General features: G+C 46.4%; 1 protein-coding gene across 1 annotated transcript; it reads right to left on the bottom strand.

Moving 5' to 3' along the window:
* Positions 1–21074: 21074 nt before the first annotated feature.
* LOC125520367 (putative pyridoxal 5'-phosphate synthase subunit PDX1.1) lies at positions 21075–22346 on the bottom strand. Its single transcript, XM_048685272.2, has one exon. It carries the CDS (start codon positions 22194–22196, stop codon positions 21252–21254), a length of 945 nt encoding a protein of 314 aa, XP_048541229.1. The 5' UTR covers positions 22197–22346; the 3' UTR covers positions 21075–21251.
* Positions 22347–22960: the final 614 nt, after the last annotated feature.

Below are 22960 nucleotides of genomic sequence, written 5' to 3' on the forward strand. Positions count from 1 at the left end.
CTCTCTCAATGTACAGACTTATCAAATGATTTTCTTTTGAAAAAACGTCAATGGTTTTTAAATATAAAACACTCATCGCAAACGTTTTAGTTAGAACACCCGTATGCAAACCGACAGCTTCCCGAGGAAGCCAAGGGAAAATGTGCCGAGCAGGATTTATGCATCCCTTCAACGCAAACGGTTGTTTTGCATGACCCGTGTGCAACCACGTACAAACAATTGGGTAAGATTTGCATATCTGTCATTTTGGGTATGTTGCCATTTGTCAAACTGGAAAGATTGACATTTGTTTATCTAGTAACATTGCCATTTGTCAACCTTGTAACACTGCGATTTGTCAAAATATGCAGCTAAAAATCACTAGCACTATCTAATTTTTGCAACTAAAATCACTAGCACTGTTCATATGGACACCACTAGCAGGCATGAGTTCATGGACACATATGCAAATGTACCATTGATTACATACAACAAGTCATCAACCCACAACGAGAACGAGGATACACGTTGGATTATAGATCATTTCCAACAAAACATTCTAGTAAAGTTTTTCTCACACAACAAATAACAAAGTGATGCAATGAACTTCAGCTCAACCACTCGTCGGCGTTGGAAACACTTGCTTTGAACCAGAAGTGATTCTCTGGGAAGGGCCAGCTACTGTCAATCTTGAGACCAATGCGGGACTGATCATCCAAGCTGAAGCAACCTATGTCAGGACCCATATTGGGATGGTAGAGAAGCATAGAAATGTCCGAGGTATAGATACAGTTGCTTCTCATAAATGGTAGTAACATTGTGTCAACGGCAGCTGGATCGCCTTCCACCATCATTGGATAGTTTTGTCCAAGGAAGAGCGAGTTTCCTCCAAGAATTTCAATACTGAACCGGGGAGAAGGTGTTGGCGCTAGTACACTAGTATCCATCCCGAATACCCTGCAACGAATGTTGGAATAGGTCTGGAGAGTGCGACCATGCGAGACAACACCTACTTCCTTAGTAACATCAGCAGTGCCCTATATACAGACAAGAAGAGGTGATCCATCGGAATAAGTTACCAAGCACCACTAAGTATATGGGTCCTGCTCGTCCTCATGCTCATGATCATCAGCATCATCATTTCCCCCTTGGTTATAAATTTTTTTAAGTATAGGTGGTGGAATGTTCACAGGACCTTGGAAACACAAGAAGGTTAATTATTAAAGGGAAACTAGCTAACCCGCATGCATGTGGATGAAACAATTATAATTATGGTGGAAGACAAATGTACCAAAAGCATCGATTCCATGCAAAAACAGTGCCACGAGTGGTGGCAGCAAACACAAGACCCTCGTATTGAATTGCATCACAGTACTCATCCTATAAAGAAATTGATTTTTGAGCAATATCCATAGAGGCGTGGAAGTAAGGACGGCAACAAGCTTGTCGAAGATAGCAACAACTTCATAGTTCGTGTAATCCCAAGAGCGGTTGGGAACTCGACAAATTGCTATCTTCCGTAGATGACAGTCACCATGATCGTATTTGAACTCACGTAGAATACCGGTGTACTCAACCTCTGGGCAGCCGTCTGAGATTTTTGGAAGTGGAACCCGGTGACGAGTGTACACATTCACAAGTTCGCACTCGCAGTCGTACCCAATATAAACAACCCAATCTCCATTTGCGCCTGCCCAAGCCTTGCCCTCAAGCGATGGCATCTTAACATCATACGTATCACTATCAAGCGGCATCAACTTGCACAAGGCGAGGCTTCCCTCGTCCCCGCGCCAGTCAGCAGGGTCATGGCAAAGAATACAGGGGAGATCAAACCGCTCCTGGACCCTTGGGTTCCTTGTAATGATGTTATTAGTTGAGTCGAGAATGGTCTTGAATGAACCTGGCATGCTAGCCGGGGTGATGACGTCGCACCGATCAATGAGTTCCTCCATCGTGTCATCATTCAAATCGGGGCAAGAATAACGGGGTCGTTTTCGGCCTGTTCTCTCCATGGAGAAGACGATCGAACAATGGCAGAAGGAAGGGTGAAGGCAAATGGAGGAGGGAGGAAGAGTGTGCGACAGCAGTTCCAAATCGAGAGGGAAAGGAGAAGAGTTGGTGGACGGTTGCCACGGTACACGAAGAGGCGCCTGGGGAGCGAACGGTTGCCATAGAGGTCACACACTGACGACAAGGGCCGAGTGAACTGCATGCGTATATCGCACACACCTTGATCTGGCTGACCGTTTCTTTTGTGTTGCCTAATCACAAATAGTTCATCCGAGTGAACCGTATGCTGTATATCACACACACCTTCATCTGGCTGCCCGTTTCTTTTGTGTTGCTTAATCACAAACTGTTCATCCAAGTGAAACGTATGTTGTGTATCGCACACGCCTTCATCTGGCTGCCCGTTTCTTTCATTCCTCCTCATTGCATATAGTTAATTGGACTGAACCATATGCCCTTCATCGCACACGCAACTAAAATCTGAACCGTGTTTGATGCATCCGTCATCGCAAACATTTTATACATTTTGATGGTTTTCATACAGCACCGTTTGTGATTATTGCATCGCACACAGTTTCTCGAAGGGTCTTTGATCGTAGTGTCGCGTTAGCAGCATCCTGCAGTAGTGTGTGTTCTAAATGACAGAGAACTTCTCGTTTCACTTCATGTGAAGCATGATAGGCATCATGAATGGATGAAGCGTCAGATGCAAAGTCTTCTTATGGATGTCAATCGCATACGCAACCTCTCCATCAAGAACTCATCGGTTGCTCATGAAGCCTGTCTGCGTGCCTGGAAGATCCTTACTCTGCTTTGTTCTAAAGATGAACTCACTGCAGATGGCTTCACTAAAAGATTCAAGTTTGACTCCAGGCCTCCACAATCTGTAAGTTCGCACTCTACTACGTCCATTTAAGATTCTGACGATTCAGCTTCAGCCCCAACTGTTGTTGCGCGAGTCATTGATGAGGAGGAGGACGCAACTTCACCAGCTATGGCTTCACCTGCATCACAATTCTGCATCAGGCCCTTCTACACTGCCCAACTCTAACGTCGACCCTGCTGCCCCAACAAATTCACCAACTCCTCCGGGGAACGCTTAGACACTCTATGTCTTCACTCCTTTTTGGTCATTCTTGACAAAAGGGGCATATGAGTTGATGGTCTTCAAGCGAGTCTATATGGGTCGGGTGCTTCTTCTTGTTAAGTTTTGCAACTCTTATTTTTGAACCGTTGCTTTTGAGTTGTAACTCTTAAGTATTAGTGGTCGTCTGCTAGTTTTGCTGCTATCTTTTATTGCGACGATAAATTACCCATGAAGTCATTATGCATACACCCATTTTTCATTGTGCATGTCATTATCTTCACTACATTTCTGTATGCACGATGAATTGTCTTCATAAATTGAAGGAGATCTCCACAAAGCAGAACCTGCCATGTGCATTTGCATTCAAAGGCAAATTACTTATACGCACATCTTCGGGGGGAGCCCTTTCAACTTCATGAAGCCAATGACCGTTCTTTAACTTTCACATATCTTTATCCCTGTTGAAAACTTCAAACAGTTTGCCATCAATCACCAAAAAGGGGGAGATTGTAAGTGCATCTAGTGCCACCCCTAGTTGGTTTGGGATTATTGACGACAAACATGGTTGACGGACTAATGTGTTTGTGAGAATTGCAGAATAACACAGCTAGAAGTCCCTCATTGATTTGGTTTACCTACCAGAGATGACCCCTAAAAATGTATGAAGACAGTGAAGACAATGGTGTGAAAGTGCGTTATATCGACTAGAGGGGGGGTGAATAGGCGATTTTTATGAAAGTCTTCAAAACGTGGAAGTTATGAAGACAAACAGTAGACATATGCCTATTACTATGCAGTGGAAGTTAGACTACACTAGGCAAGCCATGGTCAAGTATCAACAGAGTGAAAGCACAGTGAAAAATAGCTATAGTGTAATAAGGATCAGGTAGGAAGATACTATGAAGCCAAACAGATCATACACTCATGTTGTGAAGACAAAAGATAGAACAGACACGCAATGACTTCACAATGAGTGATCAGTAAGTAAAAGGAAGTGAAGATGAAACCAGTGACTCGTTGAAGACAATGATGTGTTGGACCAGTTCCAGTTGCTGTGACAACTGTACGTCTGGTTGGAGCGGCTAGGTATTTAAACCTTAGGACACACAGTCCCGGACACCCAGTCCTGAACACGCAGCTCAGGACACCAAGTCCTCACCGTATTCTCCTTGAGCTAAGGTCACATAGTCCTCGCCCAATCACTCTGGTAAGTCTTCAAGGTAGACTCCCAAACCTTCACAGACTTCGTTCACTGGCAATCCACAATGTCTCTTGGATGCTCAGAACGCGACGCCTAACCGTCTGGAGGATCCACAGTCCTCAAGTGTAATAAGTCTTCAGATCACTCAGACAAGAAGACTTAAGTGATGCCCAATTTACTCTGGCTCTGGGTGGTTAGGGCTTTCTCCTCACTAGGAATTTTCTCTCAAAGGCTTCGAGGTGGGTTGCTCTCAAACGACAAAAGCCGTGCACTGAAATCTGAGCAGCCAACCGTTTATGGTTGTAGGGGGTGGGCTATTTATAGCCACTTGGCAACCCGACCTGATTTGTCCGAAATGACCCTGGGTCACTAAGGAACTGACACGTGTCCCAACGGTCAGATTTCAAACTCACATGGAAACTTTACTTGGGCTACAAGCAAAGCTGACTTGTCCGACTCTGGACAAGATTTGCTCTCATAGTCTTCGCTCGAAGACATATGTTTTGAATTAGGCATCACTTTAGTCATTCTGACTGGTTCTCCTGGACCCCACTTAACAGTACGGTGGTTCCTATGACTCAACACAAAAGAAAAAGAACTACGAAAGATCTAAGTCTTCGAGCTCCATAGGCTTCATATCGTGTCTTCTCTTGTCATAGTCTTCAATGTGAATATCTTCATATACCACCTTTGACTTCAATGTCTTCATACATTTTTAGGGGTCATCTCTGGTAGTAAAACCGAATCAATGAGGGACTTCTACCTGTGTTATCATGCAATTCTCACAAACATATTAGTCCCTCAACTAGGTTTGTCGTCAATACTCCAAAACCAACTAGGGGTGGCACTAGATGCACTTACAATCTCCCCCTTTTTGGTGATTGATGACAAACTAGTTGAAGTTTTCAACGGGGAATATAATCTGTGAATTTGTAAAGGTTAAGGAATTGTCTTCATAAGTTGCAAGGGCTCCCCCTGAAGATGTGCATATAAGTTAGTTTGCTTTTGGAATGCAAATGCACATGGCAGGTTGTACTTGTGGAGATCCACTTCAGCTTATGATGACAATCCACTATGCATGTGAAAGTATATGAAGATAATGACATGCATAATGGAAAATGGACGTCTGCAGAATGAGCTAAGTGCGGAATTTATCGTCGCACATGCAGAATTTATCTTCGCAAAATAAGGTGGCAAACAAGTAGCAGACGACCATCTGGTTTAAGTGTTACAACTCATAAGAACCAATTGTAGCAAAAACGAGAGTTGTAAGCACGAAGCAAAATATAAGGCACCCGCCCATATGAACCCGCTTGAAGACTATCAATCTCATATGCTTCTCCCCCTTTTGGCAGTAATGACCAAAAAGGTTTGAAGACATAGAGTCTCTACTCGTTCCCATGAGGAGTAGATGAAGTAGCAGGGTTGTTGATGTTGTTTGGCGGTGAAGAAGAGCTTGGAGGTGCTGAAGCAGATGGTGGTGAAGTAGCATCGTCTTCTTCCTCAATGATTCTGGCAGTGACTGTGGCAGCAGAGGAAGAAAACTTAGAGTCTTCAAGAGATGGGGTCCCCAGCAGCACAGCTCTTCGAGGAGGTGTGGAGTCAAACTTGAATCTCTCAGTGAAGCCATCCTCTTGAAGATCAGCTTCAGAAAGCATCATCGTTAGCCCTTTCCATGTGCGGCGACAGGTTTCATGGGCAACGAAAGCGTTCTTGGTGGCAAGATTTCGGATGCGATTTACATCCACCAAGAGGCTTTTCATCTGTCTCTTTAACCAGTCATGATGCCTATCCTGCTTTTGATGAAGGGCCACAAGAAGCTCTCGGTCGTTGAGAACACGAGTGCGCTTCTTGGGTCTTGAAGCAGTGGCACTGTCAGTGGCTTCAGTTGAAGCAGGGTGTGGTGCACGTGTAGTGCCAGCCAAAGGATACACCCTGGAGATGGCTTCAACACCTTCAACGTTTTGAGTGAAGCTCTGGTGTTCTGCATTCTGAAGACTCAGAGGTTGCTTGGCATGTTCAGGATAGATGGCTTCAGCAGAGGTATCCACATCAGGCAAGAAGATCCGATGGTTGCGGGCTGAGGGCTGATACGAGATGGCAGAGTGAAGTTTGATCAGCCTCATTACCCAAGGAGCATAGAACTTTAAACCAAACAGATCTGAGCCTGATGCAGCTAGTTGGCGTATGAAGAAATCTTGTGCGTTGAAGCATTTGCCATGAAGGATACAGAATATCAGAGTCTTCATTGCACCCTCGATCTTGGCATTTGGAGAGTGTCCTTTAATGGGCCAGAGAGTCTGCCGGATGATGTGATAGATGGTCCTGGGCAGGTACTCAAGGTCTTCAACGAAGAACTCTGTGGGATAAGGAGCATCGTGGGGCAATGGCTTCATCATGGAGAGCATCTGACTCATATTCGGTTCAGGCCTCTGAAATATGCTCTCAATAGTTTCAGTGTGTAGCCGACAGCCTTGCTCGAAGAATTCGCCTGGAGTGGGCAGGCCAGTGATCTCAATGATATCAAATGCATTGGCTTCATGATGAACGTTGCCGGTCATCCACTCCAGGACCCAAGTCTTCGGATCTCTGTTGTATCCTTTGATGTGCAGTGTGTCATAGAATTGTAGCAGGAGCTCTTCGTTCCAATGCTCTTCATCAGTAACAAACTGTAGTAGACCCACTTGTTTGAAGCAATCCAACGCTTCCTCTAGACAGGGCAGACCAGCAATAGCTTCAACATCAAGGTGCTTGTGCGGGAAAATGCGACCTTGGTTGTACAGTATGCAAGAGTAGTAGCTGCGCTGAGGATAGCTCCAGAACCTATCTGATGAAATCCTTTCCCTTGAATAGGGGTTCTTGGAGCTATTGAAGAAGGTATTATCTGCCCTGAAGCTATTGATGTTGAAGGAACCAGGTGCTGATGCAGGACCTGGGAACCTTGGCGTTCTTGGGATTGGCTTCTGGACCTGAGGCCTGTGCTCAACATGATAGTTGAATTGGGGACCTGTAGCAGACTTAGGAACAGAAGTTGTGGGTTCAGTGGCTTCGCTGTCTTCTGAAGCTTTTGCTGGGGAGGGCTCCACATTAGCTTCGTTGTTGGTTGTGGCAGCCTCAAGATTTTCATCCTCCGCTTGACTAGCTGGAGGGTCGGTCACAAGCACGTTCTCCTGGAGAACTGCTTCTTGGTGGAGCAGAGGAGTGGGCTCTTGTGGTGCTTCTTCTGCGGCTGATGCAGCCGGAATGTCTTCAGCATAGACTTGAGGCCTTAGACCTTTGCGAAGCCTGCGGAACGCAGACGATGCCTGTGGGGTTGGAGTGGGCTGGGCCTCATAGTCTTCTTCCTCTTGAGGGCGATCCGCCCATGAAGCATCCTGTGCAATTGGTGTCAGTGGACGACCAATGCTGATGAGTTCGCTGTGTTCGGCTGCATCATCTTCTACATTGTCACGATGACCAATGTCTTCAGCAACGATGGGATCAGCTGCTGGAATGTGTTCAGCTTCAGGAGCCTCTGTGGAAGCAGGCTCATGAACCGTCAGTTGACGTTCTACGTCAGGGTGAACCATAGAAATGGGTTCAACTATCAAGGGCTCTGTGGGAGCAGCCCGAGCTTTCTTGGTCTTTCTTTTTTTCTTGCTGGGGGCAGTAGGAGAGGCTTCAGAGCTTTTCCTCTTCCTGGCTTCAGCCTCAGCAGTTCTCGTCTTCTTGAGCTCTGAAGCGGTTGACCAGCTCTTTGGCTTCGAGCCAGTCATTGCAGTTGGGAAGACAAGCGGAACTGCTTCCTGCCTTGGTGCCTTTGGTTCAGCTAGAACAGTCTTCTTCTTTTTCTTTGCGGCCATCTTGGGGTCGATGCCAGGACGCCCAAGTGCCTTGCGCTTCTCAGCCTCTTTGTAGGCTTGCACACATCTGTCAGCCAGAGTCTTCATCCGCTCACGTGAACCCTAAGCTTCTGCACGCTTCTTCAGAAAGTTTTCCTTTAGCTCATGCAACATGGTCTTGAAGCTCTTCACTTCTTGCACGCTGAGCTTGGCCATATGCTTCTTGAACTGAGCCTTTTCATGATCAATTTTCTGCTTCAATTCAACAATGTGCTGGGCAATAGCAAGTTCTGAAGCAATAGCGCCTTGGAAGGCGACGCTGAGGCCAACGGGCAACTGTAGATCTTCAAAGCTGATGTTTGGTGTGGCAAACCACTCGTCAATGAAGTTGTGGATGATGGCAACATCAAAGAGAGGCAGATTGTTGAAGATTTCTGCTTCTTCTTTGTTCTTGATGAGTTGCTCAAGAGCGTCATCTCCAAGATCTTCATCACTTGACAGATCAATGGTTTCACTGCGCAGAATGGCAGCAGCTGTGAGCTCTTTGCCAGTGTGAGACAGGGGCATCTTGGCCTTCTGGTGCCTTGAGACGCGTGATAAGTCTTCAGACTGCACACTGTCTTCAGGAGGTGCAGTCGCCAATGGCTTCGCCTTTGAGATTTTTGGTGAAGGGGCTGGCTTTGAAGCTTTTGGCTTCTTCAACTGCTTCGGCTTCGGCACTACAGGCATTGCAGGCGCTTCATCAGACTCAGTGTTAGCTGCAGGCTCATTCACTGCAGTCCCTTGAACCAAGATGTAGGTGATGAGGCCTTCAAGGTTGGCATACAGACCGATGACATTGGGTTCTGCTTCTCATGTGCCATCTGCCCTTGGTGCTGAGGGACCAGGGTTGAAGTCTAACCCAAATTTCTTCTTGTTCTGCTTCGCTGAGTTTTGGGCAAACTGGAAGTTGCGCTTGAACAGATTGTCGTCACGACACCAGAGTAGTGACGACGGATGTGCATCATCAGGCTGTGGCCCACGGACCATGCATGGATAGAAGCTTTGGGCAATAGCTTCATCTCCGGACCTGGGTACAAGATTCTTGTATAAGATGTCTCCCCACGGTCTTTTTATGGCACTTTTCTCAGCATACTCTTGGGTTGTGAAGCGGTATTTGAACCATTGTTCTGCCCAATAGCGTCGAATCCATTGGATTCGGGTCTTGCGCTGACCATAATTCTCTTCAGGATCTGTTTTATACATTTCTGCCAGTTCTTCAAGCAGATCTTTGGATGTTCCTCCACGTCGCTGTCTGCCCCCCTTCCTTGCTGCTGTTTTGAAGCCATAAACCTTAACTTGGAAGGCTTCAAGACGTTCAAAGGCTTCAGAGGCTTTCTTTTGCTGGACCAACAGGAACTGGCTTCAGGAGAATTTATGTGATGCTGTAAGAATTCTGCAAATGAATGCAGACTATGAGAACCAAAGGATTCTCCCACGGACATGTACCTGTTACAGCATTAAGGTGCGAGGGAAGGGGAAGAGGTCATATGCATTCTCAGAAGATTTTGAAGATAAATCAGTTTAGAAGACATTGACCTCATCGTGCGAAGACATTCACTCATAGATAAGAAGTTGGTTCTAGATTTGTACGAATCCACAGATCAGTACAAGTGAGGAATCTAACTACTTTTTGAAGCACAAGTGAATATACTAGGCATGTTATGAGATGCAGTTTGAGCGAGATCTAGCTTGTGTGAACAGAAACTGCTTGTGGTAGAAAGTGACAGATCAATAGGATCAACGGTGCTGTAAAAAAAGGGAGTTTTATTTACCACACTGAGAACTGCTAGACGGAGTGGGAGATGAGGCCGAGCAGTTCACTCGTCCGTGCCCTAACTTGGCGACGGAGGAGACCTACGGCGACGGCGGAGAGGACGATGTCCGCGGTCGGCGTGAAGACGGCGTCGGAGAGGTTGCGGTAGCGAAGCGCTTCGTCGCCGGCGTCGTTGAGAGCTAGCGGTGGCGCTAGGGTTCGTGCGAGGGTGGAAGAAGAGATAGTTACCGCTGTGAGTGTGTATTTATAGGCACAGGGGCGGCACTGCGCTATTACACAGGTGCCCCTGGCGATTCGCATTTGAGTAATACGTGGCCATCATGCGGTATTTTGGGGGCAGTTCCACCTCCCACGCACGCCTGGATTGTCGGGTGGTCGTTCCTACTTCTCCGGATTTCATGTGGATAAATGAGCATTGAAAACGGACTTAAATGTTGTCTCTGTGTCTTCTGCTGACAAGGACGCAGAGAAGACATTCGACAGTTTCAATAGAATGCATATGACTTGGAGAGATAGAATTTTGAGATTGAGAGCATAGAGAGGTTAGGGTCCGATCACATTCACTTAGTTCAAAAGATTCAAACAAGAAGACATAGCTATAAGTGAATGCTGTAGAGGACAGAACACTAGTATATATATATATATAATCAACATAGTGAAGATAATCATGAAGACATGTTGAGATTGAAGCCAAACCAAATATGAAGACATTGCAAGGTAACACCATGAGTGAAACACTTCAAAATAGAACGTTTGGTGGTGGCGTTACCCACCGTATAGGAAGTATTAGACCCAGACACGGCGCACAATTATCATGGCGCTCCGAAGTCAAATTCCACATTAATGTATTCACACTTAGAATGTATGTCTTCATTGATTGAAGATATACTTTACTTCATGTGTTGCACAACTAAGTCATCAATATGCATAAGGGTTAGGATGTGTGCCTGATCACAGGACATTTGAGGATTCTAGGATATTTAGCTCACACCGTAACTTGCAAAACCTCTTCTCATCTAAGGGCTTGGTGAAGATATCTGCCAATTGCTCTTCAGTGTTGACGTGTATGATGTCAATGTCTTCCTTCACAACATGATCTCTGAGAAAGTGATGACGAATTTCAATGTGCTTTGTCTTCGAGTGCTGAACTGGGTTGTTGGCAATCTTGATGGCGCTTTCGTTGTCGCAGTAAAGTGGCACTTGCTTCAGATGAATGCCATAGTCCTTGAGTGTTTGCTTCATCCATAGAAGCTGAGCGCAGCAAGATCCAGCAGCAATGTATTCAGATTCAGCAGTGGAGGAAGATACACAGTTCTGCTTCTTTGAAGACCAACATACAAGTGATCGTCCCAGAAAGTGACATGTGCCTGATGTAGACTTGCGATCAACTGTGTCACCAGCATAATCAGCATCCGAGAATCCAACCAAATCAAACTTTGAGCCCTTTGGATACCATAATCCTAGAGTTGGGGTGTGAGCCAAATATCGAAGAATTCGCTTCACAGCTAAGTGATGCGACTCCTTTGGTGCCGCTTGAAATCGAGCACACATGCAAACACTAAGCATAATATCTGGCCTAGATGCACATAAATAAAGCAAATAACCAATCATGGAGCGGTATACCTTTTGATCGAACTCTTTACCATTGTCGTCGGGACCCAGATGATGTTTGGCTGGCATTGGTGTTGTGAAGCCTTTGCAGTCTTGCATACCAAACTTCTTCAAGCAATCTTTGAGATACTTCTCTTGAGATATGAAGATGCCATTGCGTTGTTGTCGTATTTGAAGACCAAGGAAGAACTTCAGCTCCCCCATCATGGACATCTGATATTGCTCTTGCATCATATATCCAAACTCTTCACTGTACTTCTGATTGCTGCAGCCGAAGATAATGTCATCCACATATATTTGGCACACAAACAGTTCACCATCATATGTCTTCGTGAAGAGAGTGGGATCTAGGGAACCAGGTATGAAGCCTTTGCTCTTCAGGAAGTATTTGAGTGTGTCATACCAGGCCCTAGGGGCTTGTTTAAGGCCATACAGTGCCTTGTTGAGCTTGTATACCATGTCAGGATGTTTTGGATTTTCAAAGCCAGGCGGTTGTGCAACATACACTTCTTCTTCAATCTTGCCATTGAGAAAGGCACTCTTCACATCCATTTGATATAGAAGTATGTTATGATGATTTGCATAGGCCAGCAGTATGCGTATTGCTTCAAGCCTAGCCACAGGAGCAAATGTTTCATCGAAGTCAATGCCTTCCACTTGAGTATATCCTTGAGCAACGAGGCGAGCTTTGTTTCTGACGATTTGACCATGCTCATCTTGCTTGTTGCGGTATATCCATTTGGTGCCTATTATGTTATGCTTCCGTGGATCAGGACGCTTAACCAGTTCCCATACATTGTTCAGCTCAAACTGTTGAAGCTCTTCTTACATTGCTTGAATCCATTCAGGTTCCATAAAGGCTTCTTCAACTTTCTTGGGTTCTGATATTGAGACGAATGCGAAGTGCCCACAGAAATTTGCCAGCTGAGTTGCCCTTGAACGAGTGAGTGGACCTGGTGCATTGATCCTGTCAATTATTCTATCAATCTGCACTTCATTGGCAACACGAGGATGTATAGGGCGAAGACTTTGCTCTTGCAGATCTGTGTTGTCGTTGGGAGGAATGTCTTCAGGCTGAGCATTGTCTTCATGTGGATCAGGTGCTGAGATGATAAGTTCTTCTTCAGGATGAGCTTCAGAGGGTATAATCTCTCCAGTTCCCATAAGCTTGATTGATTCACTAGCTGGAACTTCATCTAGCACATTTGGCAGTTGCTCTCTTTGTGAACCATTGGTCTCATCGAACCGCACATCCACTGTTTCAACCACTTTGTAATGAAAGAGATTCAAGACTCTGTAGGAGTGCGAATCCTTTCCATATCCAAGCATAAAACCCTCATGTGCTTTTGGTGCAAACTTTGAGGTATGGTGTGGGTCCTTGATCCAGCATCTTGCGCCAAATACTCTGAAATAACTGACATTTGGCTTTTTGCCAGTAAGGAGCTCATAAGATGTCTTGTTCAGTAGCTTGTGAAGATAAACACGATTGATTGTATGGCATGCAGTATCAATAGCTTCGGGCCAGAATTTTCTTGGGGTGTTGTATTCATCTAGCATCGTTCTGGCCATCTCAATTAGTGTTCTGTTCTTGCGTTCGACGACGCCATTCTGTTGTGGCGTGTACGGGGCTGAGAATTCATGTGGGATGCCCAAGGTATCAAGATATGTATCAAGTCCAGTGTTCTTGAATTCAGTGCCATTGTCACTTCTGATGTGCTTTATCTTGGCACCAAAATTGTTCATAGCACGATTGGCGAAGCGTCTGAAGACATCCTGCACTTCAGTCTTGTAAAGGATTATGTGCACCCAAGTATATCTAGAGTAATCATCAACAATGACAAAGCCATAGAGGCAAGCAGTAGTGGAAAAAGTTGAGTAGTGAGTGGGACCAAAAAGATCCATGTGAAGCAGTTCGAAGGGTTGAGTAGTAGTCATGATTGTCTTCAAGGGATGTTTGGCCCTCGTCATCTTCCCTGCTTCACAGGCACCGCATAAGTGATCTTTCTTGAACTTGACGCCCTCGATGCCTATGACATGCTTCTTCTTCGCAAGGGTGTGGAGGTTCCTCATGCCAGCATGCCCAAGCCTCTGATGCCAAAGCCAGCATTCTGAAGCTTTTGCAAGAAGACATACTGCAAGATGTGGCCCTGCTGAGAAATCTACCACATACAAATCATCTTTCCGATACCCTTCAAACACTAGAGACTTGTCAGATTCCATTAGTACCAAGCAACGATATTTTCCAAATATTACGACCATGTTCAAATCGCAAAGCATTGAAACAGACATTAAGTTGAAGCCAAGGGATTCAACAAGCATGACTTTATCCATGTGTTGATCCTTTGAGATTGGAACTCTACCTAGACCCAATACCTTACTTTTACCAGTGTTAGCAAATGTGATGTGGCTCTTGTCGGATGGACGTAAGGTTGAGTCCATAAGAAGGCTTCTTTTGCCAGTCATGTGATTTGTACACCCACTGTCAATAATCCATTCTGAAGACTCTGAAGACGCTGGTGTCGTACCCTACAGTGCAGTTAGGGGGATAGGCTTCACGAAGAGAATTGTGAAGCAAAAACATTTGACGAACCAGTGGGTTATGAAAACTTAGATCCAGATTAGGACTAATAGGGAGAGTAGCATGCGATTCAGGAATGAAGTACATAATGATGCCATTAGGGCATTTTATCTTGCGCCCTACAAGATTTTTAAGGTCCCCAGCAATAGCGTCAGAAGATTTTGGTTTTCTGCTGGAGACCTTTCCCTGCAAAAGAGAGTTAAGCTTCTTTAACCACCCACATCTTCAAGGGTGGCTTAGAAGCAATAAGTCTAAGTGCAGCATCTGAGAATTTTGGCTTTGGAGCCCTAGCAAACAGTCTAGCAGGCAGACAATAGTACTCATAAGAATAGGCAGAATAGTTCTTGGTCATATGAACATGACGGTTTGATGAACGGCTCTCATATTCATATGCCTGAGTATGGTTTCCCTGCAAAACATTTGCGTTAGTGCGACTCAGGTGAGTCCTCTGTCTGTATGAAGCCTTTGGACCGTATGATGCCTCTGGTCTGAGATTTGTCTTCTTCATGTGAGGTGTCATGAAGACATTCACAGGAAGATTTTCCAGACACGTTTTCGGAACCCAGATCTTCTTCATAGGCGGTCCATTCCTGCAGTTAGTACCAATGTACCTGGCAAACACTTCACCATTCTGATTCTTAAACAGTTTATAGTTTGCATCAAAGGATTCATCAATGATAATGGGGTTAGCACAAGTGAAGCCAGATAAATTGGATGGATCTGCTGAAGGTTCCTTTGCAGCAACCCATGTGGTTTTGGGGTACTGCTCAGGTTTCCAGTAAGAGCCATCTGCATTTATTTTCCTTACGAACCCAACCCCCTCCTTCCTAGGGTTTTGGTTCAGAATCTGCTTCTTGAGGACATCACATAGTGTCTGATGTCCTTTAAGACTTTTGTACATCCCTGTTTCAAGCAATGTCTTCAACCTAGCATTCTCATCAGCAATAGCAGTGGTATCCTCAGCAGAGGGGTTAGTTACCACATCAACAGTTGAAGATATTGCAACAGCAGTAGCAGTGGAACATTCAGCAACAGAAGTAGCATTATCACGCTCAATGCATTTAAGACATGGTGGTTCAAATCCTTCCTGAGTGGAACTGATCTGTTTGGCGCGAAGTGACTCGTTTTCCTTTTGAAGATCTTCATGAGCCGCTCTCAATTTCTCAAGTTCTTGCTTCTTTTGAAGATAATCATAGGACAGCTTTTCATGAGTTGTTGAGAGAGTATCAAGACGATCTTCAAGTTCCTGATACTTAACGTGAAGATTTTTTATGTCTTCAATTAAGGATTCAGATCGAGTCATTTCAGCACCCAACAGATCATCGCTTCTATCTAACAGTTTTTGAATATGTTCCATGGCCTTTTGTTGTTCAGTTGCAATTTTAGCAAGTGTTTTGTAGCTGGGTTTTGAATCACAATCAGAGTCATCGTCACTGGATGTTTGATAGCGAGTAGTGCGTGTGTTTACCTTGGCACCGCGTGCCATGAAGCAGTAGGTAGGAGTGGAGTCGTCCTTGTCATTTGCATCGGTGTCGGTGATGAAGTCATTGTCTTCAGTGGTGAAGATGGACTTGGCGACGTATGCTGTAGCCAGACTTGCAATGCCAGAATCAGACTCCTCCTCAGACTCTATCTCTACCTCCTCAGAAGCGGATTCCTCCTCAGAATCCATTTCCTTGCCAACAAACGCATGTGCCTTGCCAGATGAGCTCTTCTTATGTGATGAAGACTTTGAGGAAGACTTGGAAGAAGACTTTGAGTATTTCTTCTTCTTCTTGTCATCAGAGTCATATTCCTTGCTCTTCTTCTTCCTTCTGTTCTCATTGTCCCACTGTGGACACTCAGAGATGAAGTGTCCAGTTTTCTTGCACTTGTGGCATGTTTTCTTCTTGTAGTCATGGGCAGAAGCTTCATCATTCCTTGAGCTTGATCGTGAAGACTTTCTGAAGCCTTTCTTCTTGGTGAACTTTTGGAACTTCTTCACAAGCATTGCAAGTTCCCTTCCAATGTCTTCAGGATCATCAGAACTGCTATCAGATTCTTCTTCAGATGAGGAAACAGCTTTTGCCTTCAAGGCACGAGTTCGCCCATAGTTTGGACCGTAGATATCTCTTTTCTCAGAAAGCTGAAACTCATGTGTGTTGAGCCTCTCAAGTATGTCAGGCGGATCGAGTGTCTTGAAATCAGGACGTTCTTGAATCATAGGGCTAGGATGTCAAACGAACTATCAAGTGATCTCAGCAGCGTCTTGACGATTTCATGTTTGGTGATCTCAGTAGCGCCGAGGGCTTGAAGCTCATTTGTGATGTCAGTGAGCCGATCAAATGTGTGCTGGACATTCTCATTGTCATTTCGCTTGAAGCGGTTGAAGAGGTTGCGAAGAACGCTGATTCTCTTATCTCTCTGGGTTGAGATGCCTTCATTGACCTTGGAGAGCCAGTCCCAGACCAGCTTGGATGTCTTCAAGGCACTCACACGACCATACTGTCCTTTGGTGAGATGACCACAGATGATATTCTTGGCAGTAGAGTCCAGTTGAGTGAACTTCTTGACATCAGCAGCAGTGACACCTTCTCCAGCCTTGGGAACGCCATTCTCGACGACATACCATAGGTCGACGTCAATAGCTTCAAGATGCATGCGCATCTTATTCTTCCAGTAGGGATATTCAGTTCCATCGAAGATGGGGCACGCAGTGGAGACTTTGATTATCCCTGCAGTCGACATAGCTAAAACTCCAGGTGGTTAAACCGAATCACACAGAACAAGGGAGCACCTTGCTCTGATACCAATTGAAAGTGCGTTATATCGACTAGAAGGGGGTGAATAGGCGATTTTTATGAAAGTCTTCAAAACGTGGAAGTTATGAAGACAAACAGTAGAGATATGCCTATTACTATGCAGCGGAAGTTAGACTACACTAGGCAAGCCATGGTCAAGTATCAACAGAGTGAAAGCACAGTGACAAATAGCTGTAGTGTAATAAGGATCAGGTAGGAAGATACTATGAAGCCAAACAGATCATACACTCACGTTGTGAAGACAAAAGATAGAACAGACACGCAATGACTTCACAATGAGTGATCAGTAAGTAAAAGGAAGTGAAGATGAAACCAGTGACTCGTTGAAGACAATGATGTGTTGGACCAGTTCCAGTTGCTGTGACAACTGTACGTCTGGTTGGAGCGGCTAGGTATTTAAACCTTAGGACACACAGTCCCGGAAACCCAGTCCTGAACACGCAGCTCAGCACACCAAGTCCTCAACGTATTCTCCTTGAGCTAAGATCACATAGTCCTCGCCCAATCACTCTGGTAAGTCTTCAAGGTAGACTCCCAAACCTTCACAGACTTCGTTCACTGGCAATCCACAATGTCTCTTGGATGCTCAGAACGCGACGCCTAACCGTCTGGAGGATCCACAGTCCTCAAGTGTAATAAGTCTTCAGATCACTCAGACAAGAAGACTTAAGTGATGCCCAATTTACTCTGGCTCTGGGTGGTTAGGGCTTTCTCCTCGCTAGGAATTTTCTCTCAAAGGCTTCGAGGTGGGTTGCTCTCAAGCGACAAAAGCCGTGCACTGAAATCTGAGCAGCCAGCCGTTTATGGTTGTAGGGGGTGGGCTATTTATAGCCACTTGGCAACCCGACCTGATTTGTCTGAAATGACCCTGGGTCACTAAGGAACTGACACGTGTCCCAACGGTCAGATTTCAAACTCACATGGCAACTTTACTTGGGCTACAAGCAAAGCTGACTTGTCCGACTCTGGACAAGATTTGCTCTCATAGTCTTCGCTCGAAGACATAGGTTTTGAATTAGGCATCACTTCAGTCATTCTGACTGGTTCTCCTGGACCCCACTTAACAGTACGGTGGTTCCTATGACTCAACACAAAAGAAAAAGAACTACGAAAGATCTAAGTCTTCGAGCTCCATAGGCTTCATATCATGTCTTCTCTTGTCATAGTCTTCAATGTGAATATCTTCATATACCACCTTTGACTTCAATGTCTTCATACATTTTTAGGGGTCATCTCTGGTAGTAAAACCGAATCAATGAGGGACTTCTACCTGTGTTATCCTGCAATTCTCACAAACACATTAGTCCCTCAACTAGGTTTGTCGTCAATACTCCAAAACCAACTAGGGGTGGCACTAGATGCACTTACATGGTGGTTCGTGAAGACATTCATGTCGAAGATAATGACATGTGAAGACATTCAATTGAAGTCAATGGAGTACGAAAACATAGTTTCTTTCGTAGTTTCATTTTCTTCTTTCTTGAGTCATAGGAACCACCGAACTGTTAAGTGGGGTCCAAGTGAACAAAGTCAGAAAATTGATGTGATGCTCAATCCAAATCCTATGTCTTCGAGTGAAGACAATGATAATAAATCTTATCTAGAGTTGGATGAGTCGGCTTTGCTTGTAGCCCAAGTCAAGCTGATGTGTGTGTTTGAAATCCGACCGTTGGACACGTGTCGGTTCCTTAGTGACCCAAGGTCATTTCGGACATATCATGTCGGGTTGCCTCCTGGATATAAATAGCTCACCCCCTACACCATAAATTGGTGGCTGCTCAGAGTTAGTGCACGGCTTCTGTCGTTTGAGAGCAACCCACCTTCGAAGCCTTTGAGAGAGAAACCTTGCGAGGACAAAGCCCAAAACACCCAGCGCCAAAGAGTGTTAGGCATCACTGAAGTCTTTCTGTGTGCGTGGTCTGAAGACTTATTACACTTGAAGATTGTGTATCTTCCAGTCAGTTAGGTGTCGCGTTCTGAGGATCCAAGAGTCATTGTGTATTGTCGGTGAACGAATTTTGTGAAGGTTTGGAAGTCTACCTTGAAGACTTACCAGAGTGATTGGGCTAGGACTAAGTGTCCTTAGCTCAAGGGGTCTTCTGAGTTCAATCTCAGCCTCCCTAACCAGACGTACAGTTGTCACAACAACTGGAACTGGTCTACCAAATCATTGTCTTCGTCAAGCAACTGGTTCTTTCAGTTCACCCTTACTGTTTAGCTTCTTGAAGTCATTGCTTGGTTGTCCTGTTTGACTTCACTGTGTGAAGATATTCTCTCTGATTGCATAATTGGCTTCATACTGTCTTCCCATTCTGATCCACCCTACCTAGCTGCTATTTCTCTTCGTGCTTACTCAGTACTATTTCCTAGACCATGGCTTGGCTAATGTAATTTATCTTCCGCTGCATACTATGTAGGTTCTATTTGATTGTCTGTCTTTGAAGACATTGCCTTGTCTTGAATACTTTCATAAAAATCGCCTATTCACCCCCTCCCCCTCCAATCGATAACTAGCATTTTCAGTTCTTTAGGGCCAGTCATGAGAGAAACCGACATTGCAAGGGCACACCGGATCTCCAAGTGAAATCTGCCGTGGGGATGACCTCTCGTCCCCAGAACCTCGCGTCGCATGCCGAATTGGTGGGATGGCACCCGTTGGACTCCCATGCCCAGGTAACGGTATCTGCCTGTGTTTGGTGTAGCTCGAAGCCGTCCACTCATGCCCATAGTTCAACTTCAAAGTACTCCTGTAACAGATCCGCCGAGAGTTTTGGGCCGATGCCAGCTGCCCAAGTGCCCTCCTCCAGGGCCTGCTGGACTGTGCGCGTGGATCTTGCATGCTTGGCCACCACGTTATATAAGTTTGGCGCTATCTCCTGCACTCTCAGCCCATGTAGCCATTGATCCTCCCAAAACATGGTCGACCTCCCGTCATGTACAGTCGATTTTGCTGCCGCTCAGTACAGTTGCATGGATTCCTCCAGGACATTGATGTTGAATTCTACCCATGGTCTCGACGCGTCCGATCTTTGCAACCACGGCCATCGAGATTGCATCGGAATATTAAGTCGTCTTAGGTTTGGGTTGCCGAGTCCACCTGCCCACTTGGGTGAGCACACATTCTCCCATGCCACCGCACATTGCCTGCCATTGTCCTGCGCTTTAGCGCATCAAAGAAACCCTCGGCAAATTTTGTTCATCGCCGTAAGCACACCAAAGGAACCCTCGGCAAATTTTGTTCATCGCCGTAATCATCTTCTATGGCAGCTCAAGAGCTATCATCGTATGAATCGGTATTGCACACGACACAGACTGCACCAAGATCAAACGGCCGCTCTTGGGTGGGCAAATGTCCTGCCAGCTTATCCACCAATGTGCTCAGCTGAGCTTCTTAGTTGTTACTTATAATCGTGAGCAGCTGATCAACCACAGTATTTATGGTTGGTACGTTCAATTAATGAATTGGTTTGTCCATGCTAATGGATGGAAAGCATGGACCATTTGCCCACAAAAAAGGAAAGAAATCATGGGACATTGAAAGAGAGGGCCTGCACGAGTAATCCTGCTTTCTGACAGGACCGCCTTGCCGGGGCGGTAGGTGCATCCAGCAGCAACCCAACAGCACGGGAAACCACTAGCGTTGGACGCACCTGGTTAAGCTGCAATCAAGTAGTTCCTCCATCCAAACAGATATATCTAGACGTGGGATAGTACATACTTTATCCATTACTTGCCGTCCAAATAGATATATCTAGACGTGGGATAGTACATACTTTATCCGTCTTTATAAAAGAAATGTAACTTTGTTGGAGGGTCAAACTATCTTAAAGTTTGATCGAGTTTGTGCAAGAACATGTTAATGTTTATGAAATCAAATAGATATATGACGAAAATATATTTTATCGTAAAGCTGATGCTACTAATTTGATGGCATAAATGTTCATCTATTATTGTATAAATATGATCAAACATAAAAAGTTTGACTTTCAAAGTTGAAAAAGAACGGAGGGAGTAGGTGTAAGAAGAGGAAACGGGGATTTTGTTGTCTGGTCAGGCCAGGGAAACCAACGCCAAGACCAGTCATTTTCGCCATCTCCAACAAAACAATCAATCTCCACACTCCAGTTTGGGACAAACACGGGCAACCAACATCAAACTAGAGCATAGCACTTGAAGAGCAAAATCCCTCGGCTGATCTCAACTGGCAACCAACACCCAAGATAGTTCTGCTGGATAATACATGATGATGCACCTAGAGTAGAGGAACAAAACGACACATGATGCAAAGCCAGATTCAAGTTATTACGACGACGATCCATGGCACCAACTTGGCAACAAGGTATGAAGCTACTGGGATCGGGCGGCGAAGCGCTCCACGTTGGGGTCGGACAGGTTGATCCCCACCATGGCCTCCCCGAGCCCCGCGCTGACGTTGGCCAGGATCTCCGGGTCGCTGTAGTGCGTCACGGCCTGAACGATGGCGCGGGCGCGACGCGCCGGGTCGCCGCTCTTGAAGATGCCGGAGCCGACGAACACCCCGTCGCACCCGAGCTGCATCATCAGGGCGGCGTCCGCGGGGGTGGCCACGCCGCCGGCGGCGAACTGCACCACCGGGAGGCGGCCCAGCTGCTTGGTCTGCATCACCAGGTCGTACGGGGCGGCGATCTGCTTGGCGTAGCTGAAGACCTCGTCCTCGTCCATGTTGCGCAGGGCGCGGACGGCGCCCATCACGGAGCGGACGTGGCGGACGGCCTCCACCACGTTACCGGTGCCGGCCTCGCCCTTGGTGCGGATCATGGCGGCGCCCTCGCGGATGCGGCGGAGCGCCTCCCCCAGGTCGCGGCAGCCGCACACGAAGGGGACGCGGAAGTTGTGCTTGTTGATGTGGTGGGCGTCGTCGGCGAGGGTCAGGACCTCGCTCTCGTCCACGTAGTCCACGCCGATGGCCTCCAGGATCTGGGCCTCCACGAAGTGCCCGATGCGGGCCTTGGCCATCACCGGGATGGTGACGGCGCGCTTGATGTCGCGGATGAGGGCCGGGTCGGACATGCGGGCCACGCCGCCCTGGGCGCGGATGTCGGCGGGCACGCGCTCCAGCGCCATGACGGCGCAGGCGCCGGCCTCCTCGGCGAGGCGCGCCTGCTCGGCGGTGACCACGTCCATGATGACGCCGCCGCGCAGCATCTGGGCGAGGCCCACCTTGACGGAGAAGGTGGCGGCGGCAGGCTTGGCGGAGGGCTCCACCACCGCCTTGTTGTTGCCGTACAGGGCCACCACGCCGTCGGAAGCCATTGATTCTTCTCACTCCGATCCGCCGCCGCAACAATCTTCTCTTCCACTTTGGGGGGTTTGGGGCTGGGGTTGGGGATGGATGAGATGTGGTTCTGCTCTAGTGGAGTGGTAGAGGAGAAGTGGAGCTGGACTTGACTTGCAACTGGACACGCGGAGACAGCCGGGCTAATGGGCCATTCCTTCCGGTCCAACAATCCAATTTTATCCTAGCCATTATCTCGGTTGCCCAAAGCGAACCAACGTGCTGGAAATCAAGCATGTACTGAATGTACAAAATGAAAAGCTCTCTGAAAAGTACTCTTCTGATGTTGGGCGTGCAAAGGAGGGTTCTTTTAAATATCTAAAGGATCTGAAAACAAGTTCAGAGCTGGATGGAGAAGTGCTTTTGGTTGGGGGTAAGGAAGTTCTCATCAAGTCTGTTGCACAGACAATTCCCACCTATTCGATAGCATGCTTTAAGTTTCCTAGAGGGCTTTATCAACATATCAATGGGCTACTCCGCAAATTTTGGTGGGATTCAAGGAAAGGCGAAAGAAAGACAACTTGGGTTTCTTGAAAAGTTATGACTCAACCAAAGTTCATGGGCGGTATGGGATTCCGTGACATTGAGCTCTTCAATTTGGCGCTACTTTCTCGCCAAGCATGGCGCTTACTTCAGGACCCTACGTCCTTGAGTGTCCGGATTCTCAAGGCTGTTTACTACCCCACATGCTCCATCTTAGAGGCGGAATTGGGAAATTACCCCTCTCAGGTATGGCGATCAA

This window comes from Triticum urartu, chromosome 4A (assembly GCF_056163025.1).
Source record: "Triticum urartu cultivar PI428250 chromosome 4A, HENAU_Tu73, whole genome shotgun sequence".
NCBI classification, from domain to species: Eukaryota; Viridiplantae; Streptophyta; class Magnoliopsida; order Poales; family Poaceae; genus Triticum; species Triticum urartu.

Excerpts from the sequence above, each read along its gene's own strand:
- LOC125520367 (XM_048685272.2), bottom strand. The coding sequence starts at position 22,196 with ATGGCTTCCGACGGCGTGGTGGCCCTGTACGGCAACAACAAGGCGGTG.